Raw genomic sequence first — 20,778 nt, forward strand, 5'->3', positions numbered from 1 at the left:
AAACCTCATAACTCCGCCCTCCTCTATCGTGATGTTTATAAAGTGAAGTCATCTTCATTTATATAGCACTTTTTACATCACAGATTGTTTCAAAGTAGCTTCACAGTGATAATAGGAAAATTAATGGACAGAGATTGTTTTGGCTTTACAGCAGCTCTAGGAAATACTTATCAAGCTAAATTAAGTTTTTGATTGAATCACTTCCATTGTAAAAATCATTAATATTCACTTAGGGGCCACTTACATGACACCTTTTTAAATGAAAACAGAAATTTTAATGCATTCTTGCTGTTCATTTACGTGTTTAGTCTATAGGTATGCACGTTTGATTGTGTATGTGCACAGACGCTTAGTCTTTCTTTGCAAAGTGGCATCGCCAAATTACTTGTCTGGCCCGCATAATACAGAATTATTAGTCGTTTCCGCAGATCCATGCGAACTGAAATCATTTTGATAACTTTTTATCTATACATAGGGAAAGGGAAGGAGGCCTTCACAGGGGATAGTTTAGTTGACACTTCAGGGCTGCATTGTCTAGGCGCAGGTCCTTCATTTCATCTGGATACGGCCTGGAACTGGCAGACTATGGTAAACCTCGGGATAAACAGAGAGAGACTAATATATTAGCGTAGATGCCATTCTTCTTATGATGTAGTGAGTACATCAGGTGTTATGGGAAGTGTTCCCGGTTCCGGCTGACCTAATTTATGCAGCCTAACAATTTACATGATTTGAATTATTGAAGTAGATAATGTGTTATGTGTATGCCAGGTCTAAGAGATGTGTTTTTTGTCTAGATTTAAACTGACAGTGTGTGTCTGCTTCCCAAACAATGCTAGGAAGACTGTTCCAAAGGTTAGGTGCTAAAAAGGAAAAGGATCTACCACCAGCAGTCAATTTTGATATTCTAGGTACTATCAACTGGCCAGAATTTTAAAAGTGCGATAGACGTGTAGGACTATAATGCGTTAAGAGCTCGCTCAAGTACTGGGGAGCTAAACAATTTAGTGCTTTTTAAGTAATTAGCTAATTTTTTTTAAATTTATATGATGTTTAATAAGGAGCAAATGCAATGTTGACAGAGCCAGACTAATATGGTTATACTTCCTGGTTCTAGGAAAAAACAGGTGCCAAATATTTTTTTTTTAAGAGCCACACAACAATGAACTTAAAATTTTAAATCACTTACTTTTAGTCATCCTGTTGTTTATATATGTCCCCTTTACAGTTTCAGCTTTTTCATCTTGTGACTTTTCTGGGAAATGAATGTCACTATTTTTACTTAATACTATTGTCAATATATATATATATATATATATATATATATATATATATATATATATATTTTTTTTTTTTTTTTTTTTTTTTTTTTTGTTAATAGTTTTTGTGAATATTTTGAATCCAATTAGATTTTTATATTTTCTGCTTTCATTTTTTTTAAGTTTTTAGTTTTTTAGTTTTATTTTTTGTTTTTAAACTTGTCTATTTAGTTTGTATAGATTTTTATTTTAGTATTAACATTTATTTCAAGCAATAAAAAATGTTTTTAATGGTTTTAGTTAACTATAATAACCCTGATGCTAGTAAAATCTTTATATTGAATAATATGTGTCAAATAATGTTCTTAGTCCTTCCTTCCTGAAGCTACAACCGTTTACTTTGAATCAAAAATTTTGGTAAATATAACCAAATAACAAACAGGGGAAATTGATATACATACTGCTTGACTTTGATTACTTTGAAATACAGCGGGACTCTTATTTTGAAATGTCTGTGCTTTACTTTTGCTGCTCATTCAAGTTCAGATGAGGATTAAAAAATTACGTTGCTACAACAGTTTACAACACAATATAATATAAATAATATAAAGTAAACTTTGTGATAATTGATCAGCATTAGTTCATAAGCAATCGGTTGACAAATGTGCACTAAGCATTGAATGCGAGATGCTCTGTAGAACGCGCGTCCACCATCTTTTGACTTTAAAACATGCAGCGCTCACATTTATTTAATGAAATTAATAATAATCACATTAGGGAGTACCGTGATTTGTTTTTCCATTTACAAAATATAAGACGCCTTAAAATGATCGTTTATACTCTTGTTATACTCTTTAAGGCACTGAAGACTTTTAATGACCTTAAATTTATGAGCGGAGTGGAATAATGAAACTGAACAGCATGATTGATACTCAAACGTAAACGCGCTGCATTGTATGTGTATCTGCAATCTGTAGAGCTGGTTTCCCCTTTTGAATGACGAATTTATATGAAGAAATAGGCAGTTGTCTCCTTTACACAGGAGCAGAATGGTGTGTTCAAATGCAGCTGTTTTACACTGACACTGCGAGGCAACAACACAGACTTTCATCAGCTCTGTTTGGTGTGAAATTTTTCCCTACCTTTTTATATTTCGGCGCTCTAACTCAGTGAAACTTTCACACGCAGCATCTCATTTAATTACACCAACACAGCAAATTATGTGATAGGCTACTGGTCCCGGAACACGCAAATAACATGCAAATTTTAACATGCAAAATCATAACGTGTGAATTTGTATGGTCGCCAATGGCGACCTCAGCAAACATATCACTCGCAAATATTTTTAGTCGCAAATGCGACTGTTTTAGGCGCAGTCTGGAGCCCTGAGAACTGCAGCTGCTGCGTTTTGGACCAGCTGGAGTTCATTAGGCGTGCAGGGCAACCTCCCAGCAAAGCATTACAATAATCTAGCCTTGAGGCCATGAACACATGAACTAACTGTTCCGCATTTGTCATTGAGAGCATATGTCATAGTTTAGGTATATTTTTAAGATGGAAGAATGTGGTTTTACAAATGCTAGAAACGTGGCTTTCAAATGAAAGATTGGTATCAAAGAGCACACCCAGGTTCCTAACTGGCGACGAAGACTTGACAGAACATCCATAAAGTGTTAGACAGAATTCTAGGTTATTACGTGCAGAGGTTCTACGTGCAGAATTAAGTAGTAGGAAATTGCTAGTCATCCAAGTTTTTATATCAGCTATGCACTCCGTTCATTTTGTGAATTGCTAAGATTCGTTAGGACGCGAAGAAATATATAGCTGAGTAACATCAGCATAACAGTGAAAACGAATGCCATGCTTCCTAATGATATCTCCCAATGGTTGCATGTACAAAGTTTAATCTTTTAATCTTTTTTTTTAAGCGCGATGGAGCAACTGTGTCTAAAGTGCTGGAAAAGAGAGAATCAATAGTTTTTGTTGCAACATCGAGTTCTCCTAAGCTATCTGGTATGCTAAGGAGATGAAACTAATCAGAAAGATTATTTATAAAGCAGTCTTTAGTGGTAGAAGTGATGGTTCTACCATATTTGTAACCGGGAGTCGGATTTGCAGCCTTGGCTAAATGAAGTATACATAAGACTAGATAATGATCTGAGATGTCATCGCTCTGCTGCAGAATTTCAACGGCATCAATATCGATTCCATGTGACAATATTAGATCTAAAGTATGATTACGACAATGAGTGGGTCCTGACACCTGTTGCCGAACTCCAGTAAAGTTTAGAATATCTCTAAATGCCAATCCCAGTACGTCTTTTTCGTTATCTACATGGATATTAAAATCACCAACAATAAGGACTTTATCCGCAGCCAGTACTAACTCTGATTAAAAAAAATCAGCAAATTCTTTGATAAAGTCTGGATGGTGCCCTGGTGGCCTGTGTACAGTAGCTAGCACAAATGTCAAGTGGGATTTATCACGTACACTAGATAACGTTACATAAAGCACCATCACTTCAAAAGAATTATATTTGAAACTATATGAGTAATACTGAAGTTATTGCTATAAATTACAGCAACACCTCTTCCTTTGCCTTTCAGACGAGCCACATGTTTATAACAGTAACCTTGAGGGGTTCACTCATCTAAAGTAATATAATCGTCTGGTTTTAGCCAGGTTTCTGTCAAACACAGCACATCTAGGTTATGATCTGTAATCATATCATTTACAAAGAGTGATTTTGTAGAAAGGGATATAATATTAAGCAAACCGAGCTTTATCATTTGTTCATCTGTATTATTTCTGTTTTTTATTTGTTGAACATCAATTAAATTTTTACCCTTAAATGGGTTTGAGAGTTTTTTGTATTTACTAAATTGGGGAGCAGACACAGTCTCTATGTGATGATATCTAGGTGAAAGTGTCTTTGTGTTGGGATTAATCTGACTTCTGGGACACGAGACAGCTAGCAGACAGTCAGTTTAGCCAGTCTGTCTGCTTCCTGACTTGGGCCCCAGTTAGTCAAGGTTCATCTCTAAGACTATGTGCCATATTACTAGAGAGAAGAGCAGCACCACCCCTGGAGGGAAGAGTACCATCTCTTTTTAACAGGTCAGGTCTGCCCCCAAAACTTTTCCAATTGTCTATAAATCCTATATTATTCTGCAGACACCACTTAGACAGCCAGCCATTGAGTGATGATAATCTGCTAAGTATCTAATTTCTCCGGCAAACAGGGAGGGGTCCAGAGCAAATTACAGTGTCTGACATCGTACTTGCGAGTTCACACACCTCTTTAATGTTAATTTTAGTGATCTCCGGCTATGCTATGTGGCAGGCAGTGCAAGTGGCAATAACAGGTGAAGATGACATGACTTACCGTGTTTGTTGACTGATCCAACTCACCACGGTCATTTGATGGACTAGTAAAGGTGCAAGCGCATGAGAGAGAAAAAGACTTCATCTATTATATCATAAGATTTTGTCCAAATGTATTCAACAAGAAAAACTGAGCTCCCATATAGCTACAATAAACCTTATAACCTGTAAGTTGATGAAAATGTCAGATGTTCCACAGACAGACAAAACACGAATCTCTGTCACTAGCTGGTCAAAAACATCGCCTCCGTCTGAGCTTGATTTTCATAAAATGTTAATATTATGATGACACGTGCGTGTTTGACATGTATAAAGCCACAACATCAACTTTGACACAGTGTTTAATTATTAAAAAAATTAGAAAACATCAAATACCTTTTATATGACCTTGTGTTCATACTTGACTTAAAGGGGACCTATTATGCCCCCTTTTACAAGATGTTTAATAAGTCTCTGTCCCCAGAGTGTGTATGTGAAGTTTTAGCACAAAATACCCCACAGATAATTTTTTATAGCATGTTAAAACCCACTTTTTGGGGGTGAGCAAAAACGCGCCGTTTCAGTGTGGGCCCTTTAAATGCAAATGAGCTGCTGCGCTCGGCCTAAGAGGGCGGAGCTTCAAGAGCTCGTTCTCCGGTGTGAGGAGTCAGTCAGGATGCACTATAATGTCAGAAACTAGTATATGTCAGAAACAGGATATAGTTTAGTTTAATTAGAGTTATAACTTAAATTGTCATCTTTTTATCCTCTATATTAGTACAAGCCAGTTTACCGATGAGTTTTATAACGTTTATTGTACTTCACACAAAATATGAAGCATCTGTTTTCACTCTAGAAAATCACTGTAAGAGCTTAATAAAACACAGTGCATGTGTGCATTAAAATATTATCCATAAACACTCTCTCACTTGCATTATCATCAACATACAGGGCGAAGTACACAGAAACACTCGTTACAACAGTAAACAAATATATAAAGACCTTATGCCTTTTCGGGTGGTGCTTAATAAACTGGTAAAATTTACAGTGGGTACGGAAAGTATTCAGACCCCCTTAAATTTTTCACTCTATTATATTGCAGCCATTTGCTAAAATCATTTAAGTTCATTTTTTTTTTCCTCATTAATGTACACACAGCACCCCATATTGACAGAAAAACACAGAATTGTTGATTTATTTGCAGGTTTATTAAAAAAGAAAAAATGAAATATCACATGGTCCTAAGTATTCAGACCCTTTGCTCAGTATTTAGTAGAAGCACCCTTTTGATCTAATACAGCTGTGAGTCTTTTTGGGAAAGATGCAACAAGTTTTTCACACCTGAATTTGGGGATCCTCTGCCATTCCTCTGCCATTCCTCCTTGCAGATCCTCTCCAGTTCTGTCAGGTTGGATGGTAAACGTTGGTGGACAGCCATTTTTAGGTCTCTCTAGAGATGCTCAATTGGGTTTAAGTCAGGGCTCTGGCTGGGCCATTCAAGAACAGTCACGGAGTTGTTGTGAAGCCACTCCTTCGTTATTTTAGCTGTGTGCTTAGGGTCATTGTCTTGTTAGAAGGTAAACCTTCGGCCCAGTCTGAGGTCCTGAGCACTCTGGAGAAGGTTTTCGTCCAGGATATCCCTGTACTTGGCCGCATTCATCTTTCCCTCGATTGCAACCAGTCGTCCTGTCCCTGCAGCTGAAAAACACCCCCACAGCATGATGCTGCCACCACCATGCTTCACTGTTGGGACTGTATTGGACAGGTGATGAGCAGTGCCTGGTTTTCTCCACACATGCCGCTTAGAATTAAGGCCAAAAAGTTCTATCTTGGTCTCATCAGACCAGAGAATCTTATTTCTCACCAATTTGGAGTCCTTCCATGCGGGCTTTCATGTGTCTTGCACTGAGGAGAGGCTTCCGTCGGGCCACTCTGCCATAAAGCCCCGACTGGTGGAGGGCTGCAGTGATGCTTGACTTTCTACAACTTTCTCACATCTCCCGACTGCATCTCTGGAGCTCAGCCACAGTGATCTTTGGGTTCTTCTTTACCTCTCTCACCAAGGCTCTTCTCCCCCGATAGCTCAGTTTGGCCGGACGGCCAGCTCTAGGAAGGGTTCTGGTCGTCCCAAACATCTTCCATTTAAGGATTATAGAGGCCACTGTGCTCTTAGGAACCTTAAGTGCAGCAGAAATTTTTTTGTAACCTTGGCCAGATCTGTGCCTTGCCACAATTCTGTCTCTGAGCTCTTCAGGCAGTTCCTTTGACCTCATGATTCTCATTTGCTCTGACATGCACTGTGTAGCGAATCTGTACAGGTATTTAATTAATTTATGGGTGAAATATATGAATATAATAAATCATAAAGCTTTATGATTAATTATAATACATATACCGACCCGAGAGGGAATTATACATATATTGTGAATTAATTACAACGAATTATAATCAATTACATATATGATTAGTTCTGGCTTGATAATAATTTAGAGAAACTAGTTTGTCCAGCAAACCGTTAGCTCTTCATAGCCGATTATAAAAGGAAGGTTTTTCTCTGGCCACGAGAAAGACTTCCTATTCTAGCATCAATGCGTAAAGCAAGGATACTGGATCGAAACGTTAAAGTGACCTGGGTTTGTTGCATGAGCAAAAAAAACAATCGAGCATGAATATAATGTATTTAATATATGAAACTACGGATACAGAGACTATACTACTAGACATACACAAACAATACACATATATAGAAAACGAAAGTAAAGTCAAGAAAACAGAGGTGATCAAAGGAATGGCAACTTACGAACAGTTAAAACCTTTGAGAGCCAGCAAGGAAACTAAGCTTACACATCGAGCTTAAAACGCTTTGGAAAGAATGGTTCTATACTTGCATAGGTTCAGGTGCTGTGGTCGTTTCGTGTTTCTGCAGGCGTTTTGTTGCGTGCGGCTAAAGAAGCGATTGGTCCTTTTCCGAGAAGGTGTTCTTCGGCGGGATTTTCAAACAAGGGTTTAACTTAAGAGTAAGATAACCGGAAAATAAAGAAAAAGAGTCCGTCTCCTAGGCGATGAAGAGTGAAGACTTAGGGCGACGGATGAAGAGGGTTTGACAAAGAAATTTGTTGCCAAAAGATGGTCGTCCCGAAGAGAGGGGGCGCGTGATGGAAGCGCGGTCGCCGAGACGTCCGGGAGAGACGGGTGTGAAATGGCGAGAGACAAATGAGAGATGCGTGTCATTGTGTTTTAAGGACAACAGACCAGAACGCCTCCTGGGATACATCAGCCAATGATGAGGGTGCGATTTTGGCGGGCAAACTCTTTCTTTGTCTCCATTTATGACCTAATTTGCATGGTTTATGAAGTGTCCGATCTGAGTACATTTTCTTCAAAGTACCATTAAAAATAGAAGAATGCATTTTACAGTCATGTGACATACATTTTCAATTAGAGCATAACGAAAGCTTTACAATGAGACCAAACTTGTCAGATGGCAAAGACATAAAAGGGGAGATACAGTTTATACTTGAGTTTTATCGTTTAGAAGAAAACTAATACAACTACAGTCATAGCTAAGCTTATATACTAGGGATAAATACATGCACCTTTAAATACAGCGACGGGTACACTTTGGCACAGTCATATTTGGAGGATAAATGTACATTCACAATCTCCATGCGTGTTTGTGAGTGTCTGTATGTGTGTGTGTATTGGGGTTGTGGCCAGTGTCTGTGACCACATCACCTTTAGTCCCACCAGGGTGACTCTTTGAAGTCTCTGGAGCTGGCGAGAATATGTTCTGTTTTTCTTTACTGGGGTAACAAAGGTGCCAATGGGGCAATTGGTCCCGGACTTGCCGGAGCCGATTCGTGATTTACATGCACAGTTCAGGAGGCTAAAAGCATTCTGAAATTTCCAAAGTTGATTGACTACGCCGGATCTATCCAGACGCTACAACTGAGAGCTGTAAGGTCTTATATAGACAGGTGTGTGGCTTTCCTAATCAAGTCCAATCAGTATAATCAAACACAGCTGGACTCAAATGAAGGTGTAGAACCATCTCAAGGATGATCAGAAGAAATGGACAGCACCTGAGTTAAGTATATGAGTGTCACAGCAAAGGGTCTGAATACTTAGGACCATGTGATATTTCATTTTTTCTTTTTTAATAAATCTGCAAAAATGTCAACAATTCTGTGTTTTTCTGTCAATATGGGGTGCTGTGTGTACATTAATGAAGAAAAAAAATGAACTTAAATGATTTTAGCAAATGGCTGCAATATAACAAAGAGTGAAAAATTTAAGGGAGTCTGAATACTTTCCGTACCCACTGTATATCCATAAATCAACTCCGATGAACTGTAATAAAGCGCTCTCACCTTCATTATTGCCGTATCCAGTGTCACTCTGGAGACTGTAAGCTGGATCACGAACAGTACTGATTAGCACAACCTCTGTTTTGTATTGCAGTCCAGTGTGAAATGATTTGCGCAGACATAAACAAATTTCGGTAGAGTTAAGGGAGCATTTTCTTTGAAAACAAAATTATTCCACCTCGTCTTCAGCGGCTCAGATTTCGGGAGTAAATGGAGAGAGCTACGTGGATTAATTCTTCCAGCTACAGAACACCTAAAACGCTTGGGAGACTGTACAACTGGCTGTGAACTCGCTCAAGGCAGTTCTATGTTAAAACGGCAGTGTCTGTCAACATTCGTGGGCGGGGGCTGTGGCTAATGTGACGTCACACTGCCAGGGATCTGGAAACGGCTTATTCTGAGACACTGCTTATGATTTATTGGGGATAAAAAAAAGGAGTGGGTGGATTTTTATCATTATAGGGTGGTTGTGTACACACACTGCCAACACACATTTATGTCCAAACACCATGCAAAAGTGAATTTTGCATAATAGGTCCCCTTTAAGCTCAAGTTTCATATTAAATGTGAGTACTACTTTTAATATAATATCCAGTTTTAATATGCCATTTGAAGCAATTCATGTTTGTGCAATTTTGTTGTTTTTGTGCTTAGTGGTGTGTCATGGGAGTTTTTACTTATAAAACTGTCGTGGCAAGAAAATTTGGGAAACACTGCTTTATAGGACCTAATTACTCTACTAAATATAATGAACTAAATGATGTGCGTCTCTTTTACTTTCATTTTTAACAGCAGCTATTCATGGAAAACCAATCAAAGAAAACATTATGCCTATAGCACCACCTAGTGGTCATTATATAAAACACAAAGGAAAAAGTTGCGTGAGATAACCTAACAGCTTTAACAGAAATATACTCAAGTCAAGTCACCTTTATTTATATAGCGCTTTTTACAATGCAGATTGTGTCAAAGCAGCTTTACAGTGATAAATGGTATGTAATTTTGGCTGCACAGCAGCTCTTAAACAAAATGCTGTCAACGTATGCAGATGCAAAGCACTGTTGAATATCAAATGTCAAGTGTCCCCAACTAAGCAAGCCAAAGGCGACAGCAGCAAGGAACCCAAACTCCAACAGGTGACATCAGGTGGCAAACAGGTGGCAAATAGGTGTTAAAATGGAGAAAAAACCTTGGGAGAAACCAGGCTTAGTCGGGGGGCCAGTTCTCCTCTGGCAAACAGTGCTTTGTTACGATTCATGTAGCTATCATAAGCCCGATAGGATCGCAACATTCAAAGTATTTATTCCAGTTCAATCCATCGTATTCATCATGCCGGTATGGACAGTTTGTTGAGGAGCTGTACCACTGGCTGTCGTGTCGATGAGGCCTTCACAATGGATTATCTAGTTGACTCAATCTCTGCTGACACTTCAGGGGTGCGTTGTGGTCGTGTCAAGGCGTAGGTCCTCAATCTCACCTGGATACGGCCTGGATAAGGTTGACTACGGTAAACCTCGGGATAAACAGAAAGACTAATATTAGCGTAGATGCCATTCTTCTTCTGATGTAATGAGTACATCTGGTGTTATAGGAAGTGTTCCCGGTTCCGGCTGACCTAATTTATGCAGCCTAATAATCCTTTAACGGATTTGAAAAAATAAATTGATAATGTGTTGTGTATGCCAGGTTAAAGAGATGCGTTTTTAGTCTAGATTTAAACTGACAGAGTGTGTCTGCTTCCCGAACAATGCTAGGAAGATTGTTCCAGAGTTTAGGTGCCAAATATGAGAAGGATCTACCGCCTGCAGTTGATTTTGATATTCTAGGTATTATCAGCTTCAACAAGCTTGTTTTCCAACAGTATTTTTTATTTTTATTTTTTTTCTGGATCTGGCAGGTTTAATCAGGATATTATCCAGTAGGCCTACATGTCTAGAAGTAGTCCTGGATGGTGTAGCTGTATTTAACAAGTTTTGGTAAAGTCCACACTGGTTCCTTTGACCGTCCACACAGTCGTTATCAGCGGGGGAAAAAACCCTCTCTACGAATGCGCTGGCTGGTTATTTTCCCACTCTAGCTAGAATTTTTTTTTATTTTTTTTTTTTTATTATATTATCATAAAAAAAAACAGACAAATAAAACACGGGGCACTGCTTACGTTTTGCAGGACTCATGACAAAGCTCCCCATTTCAGGACTATCTCACAAAAATTTGCACGCCCTGCCTGACAAGATATAATTGAAAACTGAATATAGAGTTCTTGATTAAAGCATTCATCGGCATGACTCCTGAGCGCTAAGCTACATTTGAGTATCATAAGGTAAGATGCGGGTTTTTGTGCTGCTGCCGTGTAGTGAAATACAGTGTTTTTAACATTTATTTAGTTCTGAGTGTTTTCATATAACTCTTTCCTCATTCATTTGTATGTTCATCTGTGAGTGTTGTTTAGGCTGTTTAACATTCGGATTTTGTTTAAAATTCCCCACTGCGCCACTGCCTCGCAACAGCAAGCCACACCACCTGCAACCCCCATGATAAAATATGTTCCTGTGACTATGATAGTGAGATTTTTGCAACATGCACATTGTAGCAAATAAAGCTACATTTGGAATATTAGTGAGTCAAAATAAAGTGAACCTGCAGTGTTTTGGATTCACAATACTTATAAAAAAAAAAATGGTCTGAGAAATTTTGCAGTGCATAAACTGTTTTCAGACCACTGACACTGAAAAGAGTAAAAACTCATTCCATGGGCATTGTGAGAAGTGCTTGTACTCATGAACGCAGTTGAACATTTGAAAATACAGAATACAACGAATCAGATGCCCATTGACAGATTTTCTTCCGTCTGTTCTTCAAAATGTAATCATGTATATTTTGATATTAATGCAGTACAGGTAATCCACCTTCATCTACATCTGTGGTCTCCCGGTGGTTTACATTACGCACAGTTTAGCATTTTGTGATTAATTTACAACAACAAAGAAAACAATGCCTTTATCTCCAAAATCTTTTTCTTTTCTTTTTTTTGTCTTGCATTACGTTGTGAAATTTCACAAGCTCAGTGCCGATTCATTTTCTGTTCATTCTTTTTTTGTGAATTGGATTGTGTGCAAAGGATTGTGGGTGATTGGAGGAAGTCAAACTGTTGTTTATAGCAGTATCACACTTGCAGTTATGCATATTCAACAGAATTAGACACTGCTGCATTTTATGTAACACATTTCAGATTATGAATTACAGATGGCACTCAATTAGAATGCGTTTTTTTTTTTCTTCTGGGGGTAATTGTCGTGGTTGTGGCAGCCAATGCATTTCTTCTCTTGCCTGTTAAGCGGCACTAAACATAGATTTTCACAAGTTATGTGGTGGACTTAACAGCTTGTTTTCACAAGTTGCAGTCAATCTCCAGTGGAGATTACAAGAAAAATATTATCAATATTTTTTTTTTTTTTTTAAATCACATTCACATAACCAAATTTAGTAATCAAAAGCCAAAGTAAGCATTTGTTGTTTTGAACAAATTCAAACAGAACAGTAAATTTCAAAATAGTGTTCGATCTGTGCTTGGTTTTTCATGGACTTTATAATACAGTAGGCTACTAATACCTGTATTTCATTAAAAATTAATATCTATTAGCCTTTATTTTCTCCTTGCAATAAAAATAAATAAATAAATAAATAAATAAAAACTGTAGAAAATGTGAATTATATAGGCTACACATTTATTAAAGGCTCTCTCAATGTTGTGACCACATTATTTAATATTTATCACAAATTTAAAGAAAAAACGTTTGAAATATTATAGGCTGTCTCAGTGTTGTGACCACATTATTTAATATTTATCACAAATTTAAAAAAAAGTTTGAAATTTACATTTAATAATTAGAAACACTTTCCGGTGCTTTATCTGTCATTTTAATTAGTATATTTATTTTTAATGGAAAGCTTAATGACAACTTAATGAAAGCTTATTGAAAACATTAATATAGCCTAACTGATGTTGGTCTACAGCATTTGTTTTACCATTCTTAGTGAAACTTAGAAATAAGAGACAGTAGATTATTATGGTCAAGCGTTTGGTTTAATAAATATAGACAAGTTACAATAAATTACAATAAATTTGCTACATTCCAGTAGAACCTCCGTTGCGTTGTACCACAGCTTACAAAACCTTCTAAAGGTGTACATTGCATCTGTTGTTGGTGGTTTTTGTCAGGCGATCACACCAGAAAGCCACAATGGCCTGAAAAAACTTGTCTGTAGTCCTCTAAATTATTTTGTCAGTCACCTTTGAGGTTACTGACAGCAATAACCATAACAATGGATGAAAAGTGTCAAATTTAAAAAAATAGATCTGTGCATTAAACAAACCAATGTTGGCTGAATGTTTAGTATAGTTTTAAAAAGTCTCTAAACATTTTTGTTTCTAGTTGGCAATGATTAGATAGATTTATCTGTTGTGAGCTTGTTGCATTGCTTATGTGAATGATAAATATTATTGGTAGGGGGTAACAATACCCTCATGTCACGATTCAATACATATCACGATACTAAACTCATGGTATGATATTGCGATACTCCAAGACATATGGTAAAAGATTAACAAAAAAATGTACTGTTGATTAAAATGGTAATTTGGTATTACATTGGGGGTGGAAATGAATAGGCTTGGAATTGGTAACCCAATGCACAGGACAATGGTGACACCAGAATAAAAATATTCATGATTCTGAAACTGAAAATACAGAATTATTTTGACGAATATGCTTGCACTCTATCACTGACTACATAAATTTAAAATAATGTAAGCCACTTTTTACTGGTAACTTAAGACATTTGCCATTATCAGGACCCACAAATATTCCCCCATTGCATCATTATACATTATATTCAACATTAAATATAGTAGTTTAATTTATAAAACTCTGTAAACTTGAATTTTTTCCTCACACAGTAATTTCATTTTGGGTGAACTATACACAATACAGAATCACTCTCCACGATACATATTGTTGCATTTTTGTATTGCAATATATTGAGACGGTATATTGTTACACCCCTAAAGGCTATCAGTTAAATCTATATGTTTGTTATATATCTGTTTAGCTCAGTACAGGTTAATTATTAACTAAAATGACAAAAAAAATAACTAAATTAAAAATGAATTAAAAATGTAAATATATTGCTTTTAAATATAAAAATTAAGAATACTAAAACTGAAATTCATCAGTTACACATTTTCAGGGTTTACATAAAGTCTCAGAACAGTTTTAGGCTACTAATTTATTAGGGGTGTGACAAGACAGTCAGCTCACGAGACACGAGATTGATTTCACGAGAACAAGGTGAGACTATTTTACTCCTTTCCACAAATTGATCATAGAAGTAAAAACATTATATATAAAAAGGAAATAAGTTTTCTCTTAGTCTTAAGTGCAAACAGTAAGTGCAACCATAATCAAAGTACTCTCTCAATATTCAAAGTGCAAATAGAGACCAAAATTATCTTCAAGCATGATACAGAGCTAAGAGATGGTTACAACTACACAGCCCAGCCTAAGAAAGCTTTCATATTGGGAGATATTTGCATGCATCAAGGAGACTGTTTCAAAATGTGAGGTATTGAAATCTCATTTAAATGCGTGCTCACGTTTTACTTTTGCGATTGCGCGTACACTGTGAATTTGGGAGTGGCGGTGCTAAGCGGGCATTCTACAAGATAAGACATTTGTCAGACGCTTAGGTTCTGTTGTGCAACGAATCCTTCGCCATGGTCTTGTCAGTAGGTGTGTTCGACATTGGCAGTGGCTGGATGTGACCGATCAGCAAGAGTTGCCGCTTGGAGTTGGGGAGTAGTTGAAAACAGTCGGACACTTTCTGCCTCCCATAGTGATGCTTGCGCTGTTTGCATACTTTATCAAAGATGAAGTGAATTCAATGCAATATTTGTCAAATGCACAGATGTTTCAGATTTTCATTCAATACTTTATGTACTGCTTAATACAGCATCTGTTTGTACAAGAATAAAGTTCAACATAAGCCTATACTATTTAAATACCAATGAAGTGGGGTCTATACGTTGTTTTTTCTTATCAGTTTTATTTTGATAAACATGACAATATTACATCGCAACTGCATGAAAAGAGCTTTAACTGTTATAAAAATACAGATTTGTGAGCATTAGTGGAACTGAAGGTGTGAGAATAAACACGATACACACGTGATTGTTGTCATGCAGTGAACTCTGGTTCCTGCTGCACTGTGTACGACTTTGCTGCTCATGTTGGATGAGCTGGAGGGAATTGAAGTGACCATTATCTAACTGACTTAAATGGTTATTTCTATAAAAATCAAAACAACAGTGAAGGCTAGGCCTGTCGCGATAGTCGATATATCGACTTATCGCACGATATATATGCACATGACCTTGATAATTTTTGGTGACGCGATATATTGGCCATTATGTTAACACAAAAATAAATGTCACCGACATTTTGCCGATCGTGCTGCCTCTGTCATCTCGTCTGCTCTCTGAGACGAAAGCGGGGCTCAGCTCCTTCATACACAGAGCTGACATCGACAGGTGGAAAAATGCGCCATTCGAGTCATTATAGTGTTTTCCTGACAACTACAGACAGTTTGGAAGAATAAGTGCAAATGCACTCAGTTTCTGCAATTCACTGGTGCAAATATAAACATGACAGCGCGAAATGGTGCACGCTCACAGCTAGTTTCACACAGGACGTGGCAGTCGCGAGTGTCTAGTTTGTTTTCATAGGGAACGCGTTTTTGCATTCCACTGCACCGTTTCCATGGAAAGACTCATGTCTTTCGCAGCATCTCGTGCATTACGCGGCACTAAAACGCAGCGCTCAAGTTAAAAGTTTTTCAAACACGCCTCTAGAAAAACAGATAGGCTACCTCAACAGGCCATACCTGACTGCTAAATCTGTGTCTTTGTTCATATGGACATCTGACAATAGCGTGCACCCTTTACTTTACTGAGAAAATAAGGTTAGGGAAAAACCTGTAGATATAAGTGCCTTTTGTGCATTTGAAAGTGGTTTTTTTTTCTACTTGTTATTTTGCAGTTTTTGTTAGCAAAGGTTTATTTATTATTTATTCAACATTATTTTTTTTTTTACGCTTCAAATCCAGTAGCCTAAATATAGTCTAAATATTCTTAAGAGTTAAGTTCATTGTCATTTAAAAAGTGTGTAGGCCTACTTGCATTTTTATGCTGTTATATTATGATTATATATTCAGTGGCATAATATGGTCTTAAAATGACAATAATATTGCATATCGCAATTATTTTTGGGGCAATATATCGCACAACAAAAAGTAGTTATCGCGACAGGCCTAGTGGAGGCATAATGTAAATGTAGCGGTGACATATTCTATCCTAATTTAACCCACACACGCCATCATGGCAATATCGCGAGACAACTTCTCACCTCTATGAGAAATCTCGTTACATTTTAATCTCGCGAAATGTTGTGGCACAAGATCACATCCCTATTATTTATTACAGGTTCGGTTGTTTCTTGTCACATGGCCTGCGGTGCGCTCGCGGCATTCTGAAAAGTTGCGAATTTTTCATCTCGCTGCGCCTGGGAAACGTGAGCGTGTCGCTTCTATTTTGAACCCACTTGCCGTGCGTCTACATTTAAAATAACGAATTTGAGCACGCAAAAGACGTGATATATGAACGGGCCTAACTGTACATGAACACATCAGAAACCACTGATCACAGATTAGGCATTAGAATTAACACAGTTTCTTACTACATGTTGTGACATTACTGTTGGGTCCATATCTTACAGTAAAAGACTGTTTGAAAAGCCTGCGCCAAAATTGTGACTGATTTACCAAAGAATCCACAGTAAAATGTACCAAGCACACAAATAATGCTCTAGTCATTCACATAGTTGAAAATAAATAACCACTTTCTTAGCGTTCGGATCCTTTGGAAGGTAATGTTATTTTCAGTCCAGTGATGCTGTATTTCTCTTCTCCCCTTCTCATCTCACTATCTTTCGTTGCACTATTACATCATAATTGTGACAGAATCCAAAACAAGTCTTTTTCGGAATCATGTATGTTAGTTTGCAGATAAATGGCAGACTGGTATATAGTGTGCATTAATTAATTAGATGAACCTGTCAATTTAAAGAGATTAGTACAGGAATGGTCAGACGTAACATTAGGATAATCTGGCAGTTATTTTCTAATAAACCTGTTTAACCTAAATGTGTATCAGTACATTGTATATTTAAGTTACTTTCTTCGCAATGAAATGTCAAAAAAAAAAAAAGGAAAAAATTAAATTAAAATAAAAACACAAATGTAATGTAAAATAATGTTAAAGAATGTAAATTTGTACATTAAGCATTGTTTAGCCCAAAGTTTGTGCCAAAATGGTTCTTTCTCTTTATATAGAACCTTTTTGCCGCCTTAAGGGTTAAGAGTAAAGAACCCTTCATTTTAATTTTTGGCTAAACTTGCCCTTCAAAGGAGACCTATTATGCCCCTTTTTACAAGATGTAATAAGTCTCAGGTGTCCACAGAATTTGTCTGTGAAGTGTCAGCTCAAAATACCCCACAGATAATTTATTATACAATGCCTTAAATGCCCCCTTTTGGGTGGAAGCGAAAACATGCTGTTTTCACTATGTATCTTTAAATGCAAATGAGCTGCTGCTTTGTATTTAACCCTCATTTATGAGCAGTATAGCTCATTTTTTTTCCCCCACACATTCCCTTCAAAAATAAAACCACTCCAATGCGTCTTCAGTAGCTCAAATGCTGGGAGTACATGAACACTTATGTTCATTGTTAATCAACAACAGAACATTTAAGCCATTTTTTCCACCATCGGACCAAGCAATTCTCATTGCTTAACCGTTCCATTCTGTGTCAATCCGGCCCAGCTGGTATGGGTATGGTTTCATTTTCCACTGTGTGGCTAGTACCAAAGCTCTTTGGAATGCAGTACAAATGTGTCAGTCATTGCATTGGTGACGCAAGAGTTTACAAATGGTATGAGATGTTAATAGCGTTGCTCAAATAGCACGCTTGGTCAGCTACAGAGAAACTGGTACCAGCAGATGTTTACACAACTGTTAATGCGGCGTTACATCATGAAAGTGTGAACTCCTTGGAAGACCACGAGTGTTTAGGGTGCCATTTTGGACAGGGCCAAACATGGCAGACTGTGTGCAGCTCACTCAGGGGAGGATCTATGCTAATTGGGAAAAGCCCGTCACCAGTCATGGGTGGGACCTGTTCCACTGTGATGTCACAATGAGTAGAGAAAACAAACAAATCATTGAGACAATATTTTCGATTTTGGGGTAATATAAAAAAGGAGTGGGTGGATTTTTAATGTTATAGGGTGGTTGTCCACACTGTGGACAAAAAATGGTTCAAAAACCATGTAAATGGGACTTTTGTATTTTGCAAAAGAGGGACCCTTTAAGAAATGCTGCGGAGTTTGGTCAACTGTCAACAAATGCCCACAGTTAAGATATCTACAAGAAGGTCCAAAGCACTAAACCATGTGTAAACAACAGTTTTACAGAGTAACAATTTGTAAGACATGTAAAGAACCTCCTCAGCTTTATGCATTTAACTCACTTTTGTACCATGGTTATATTTGACAATATATCAATAATATAATTTTTGTAACTAATTTGATATTTACAAATAAAATAAGCACACTAAGTTGTTCTGATTCCACTTATCTACATGAATAGTTAAGGAAATCCTGTGAAGCATCAAGGTACTTCAGTTTAAAGATGTATGTCCTCTTTGCAGCTGTTCTTCAAATAAAAATACGTATTAATACATCTATTTGAAAAAAACTTGTCCCTTGAAGAAGTTCCATTTTGAAAACGTTGTATGTCATGTTTTCGTGTTCATTGAATTAGCTATTTGACACTGTAACACATTTTTTTTTCAAGTGCTTTATCTTCTAATTAGAAGTCCTGTATCAGAAGTGCATGAAGGTCACACCTCTCCACCAAATGTTTCTCTATAGGATAGGAAAGCAGTGACATCAATAATCATTGTGCCTTAGGACTACAGGCTCAGAAGTTTGATGGTCTTATCATCATTGTCGTAGCCTTTAGTGAATATGCTGAACCTTTCCAGTAGTACCATTTGATGCCATTGAAACGATTAGTGTTCTGTCCCTGCTGGTAGTATACTCCATTGAGATTGGATGGTCCACAGGCATCAAACCACCAACCTAAATTATACAACAAAAATGTATACTTTAGGACATGAAAACTTAACAGCTGTGTATATTGTGACAACATAAAAAGTTGGCCGTTGTAAACGTACACCAGGCTCCCAAATATTACTACAGGTATTACAAAATAACAGTTTCGTTTTTTGAATGCATCAATGCTATTTCGTCTAACTTAGTATTAGTTGTTATATTTACTAGCTAATGAGAATGAATAAGGGGAAGCAAGTCTTAAGAAGTTCCCAGACCATTAATGTCAGTGTTCATCAGGGCTAAGTTCCCAAATGAGCTTGCCAATGACTAACTCCTGGCTAATTTTGTTAGTAAGCCATAACCCAACTATAAAAAATGCCTATTATATAGATTTCTGGGGTAAGTGCCAACTAACAGTTCAAATAAAGGGAACTGGGACAAATGAGCACTCCAAATCCATTAGAATAAGACATTTATGAAGCACACAGTAAAACACTGAAGAAATGATAGAGGTATTTAAAAAGTAAACTGCTCTTACCTCCTGAGAGCATTTGTGAGCATTTGCAAATACATTTGTCGTTGTCTACATCTTTTGTGCTGAAATCACTTCCTGGCTGTCCCATGCTACTGGTTCTACCCGCTGTTCCACTGTAGCCGCTGAGGTGTATCCTATAGAATTGGAAAATTATAAATATAAATAATATATTATACATGTGAGTTAAAGTCAGGTAATTAAATTCTGTTATCAATAAGAGATTGACAAAATACATCAACAGCTAAAATGTGTAAACACCCTCGGTTTAAGTACTTTTTCAAATATTTTTCCTTGTCTGTCAGTTCTGACATACAGGTAGCATTTAAAGAATATACTAGACATGTCAGAGATAAAAAATGTTCCCATAGGTATATAGACACACATAACCTTCTACATTGCGAGTAAATCACTTGCATATACAACTAAAATTTCGTGCTAGGCAACTAAATGATGTGTGTCTTTAGCCACTGACTAATCATTTGTTAGATTTCACTTGCCAGTGATTGAGTTAGAGGCTAGGAATAAGTTTAGCATACATTATTTTCACTGCATCCATATTGTTTCCTTTGACTGCTTTAAGGCACCTTCAACACTCCAGCAGAGCATTTGACAGAAAAAAAAAAAAGCATCAGCTCATTTATGACAGTGGAAAGAGCCAATCTATATATAAATAAAGTGGGAATACAGCGAATTAAACATTTCCCCCGTTGCAATTTTCCTTTGTTTTGACAGCGCACTATTCCCATTGATAATCAATGGTTTTGCAGAGTTATCTGACCACTGTAAACTATTGTGTGAGCACCCTTACTTACTGTTGTTTGGCAGAGAGCACTCTCATTGATTTGGAATGTTTCATATGTATGCTGTGCATACACAGAAACATTCAGAAGCACAAACTTGTCAGTGTTGCCCGTGACTTTTATTAATAAAATAACTTCTATACTGAATCACTATTTTATATTTGTTTTTGAATTAAACTTATCATTGCTGGCATATAAACATGGTATAAGCAGGATAATTCACTG

The 20,778-nt window shown here is 37.1% G+C and overlaps 2 protein-coding genes across 15 annotated transcripts in view; one reads left to right on the forward strand and one right to left on the reverse strand.

Moving 5' to 3' along the window:
* mcph1 (microcephalin 1) overlaps window positions 1–20,778 on the forward strand; it is a 184,689-nt gene that overhangs the window by 76,060 nt on the left and 87,851 nt on the right. The gene's annotated exons all lie outside the window — the stretch shown is intronic.
* angpt2a (angiopoietin 2a) overlaps window positions 15,073–20,778 on the reverse strand; it is a 44,940-nt gene continuing 39,234 nt past the window's right edge. For both annotated transcript variants that reach the window (XM_051916833.1, XM_051916832.1), the window contains exons 8-9: window positions 19,757–19,887; window positions 15,073–19,245 (exon numbers count right to left, since the gene is read on the reverse strand). In XM_051916833.1, the coding sequence (XP_051772793.1) occupies window positions 19,085–19,245; window positions 19,757–19,887 (292 nt within the window). In that variant the 3' untranslated portion in view covers window positions 15,073–19,084. The remainder of the gene's footprint in view (window positions 19,246–19,756; window positions 19,888–20,778) is intronic.

Source organism: Ctenopharyngodon idella, chromosome 13 (genome assembly GCF_019924925.1).
Source record: "Ctenopharyngodon idella isolate HZGC_01 chromosome 13, HZGC01, whole genome shotgun sequence".
Lineage (NCBI taxonomy): Eukaryota > Metazoa > Chordata > Actinopteri > Cypriniformes > Xenocyprididae > Ctenopharyngodon > Ctenopharyngodon idella.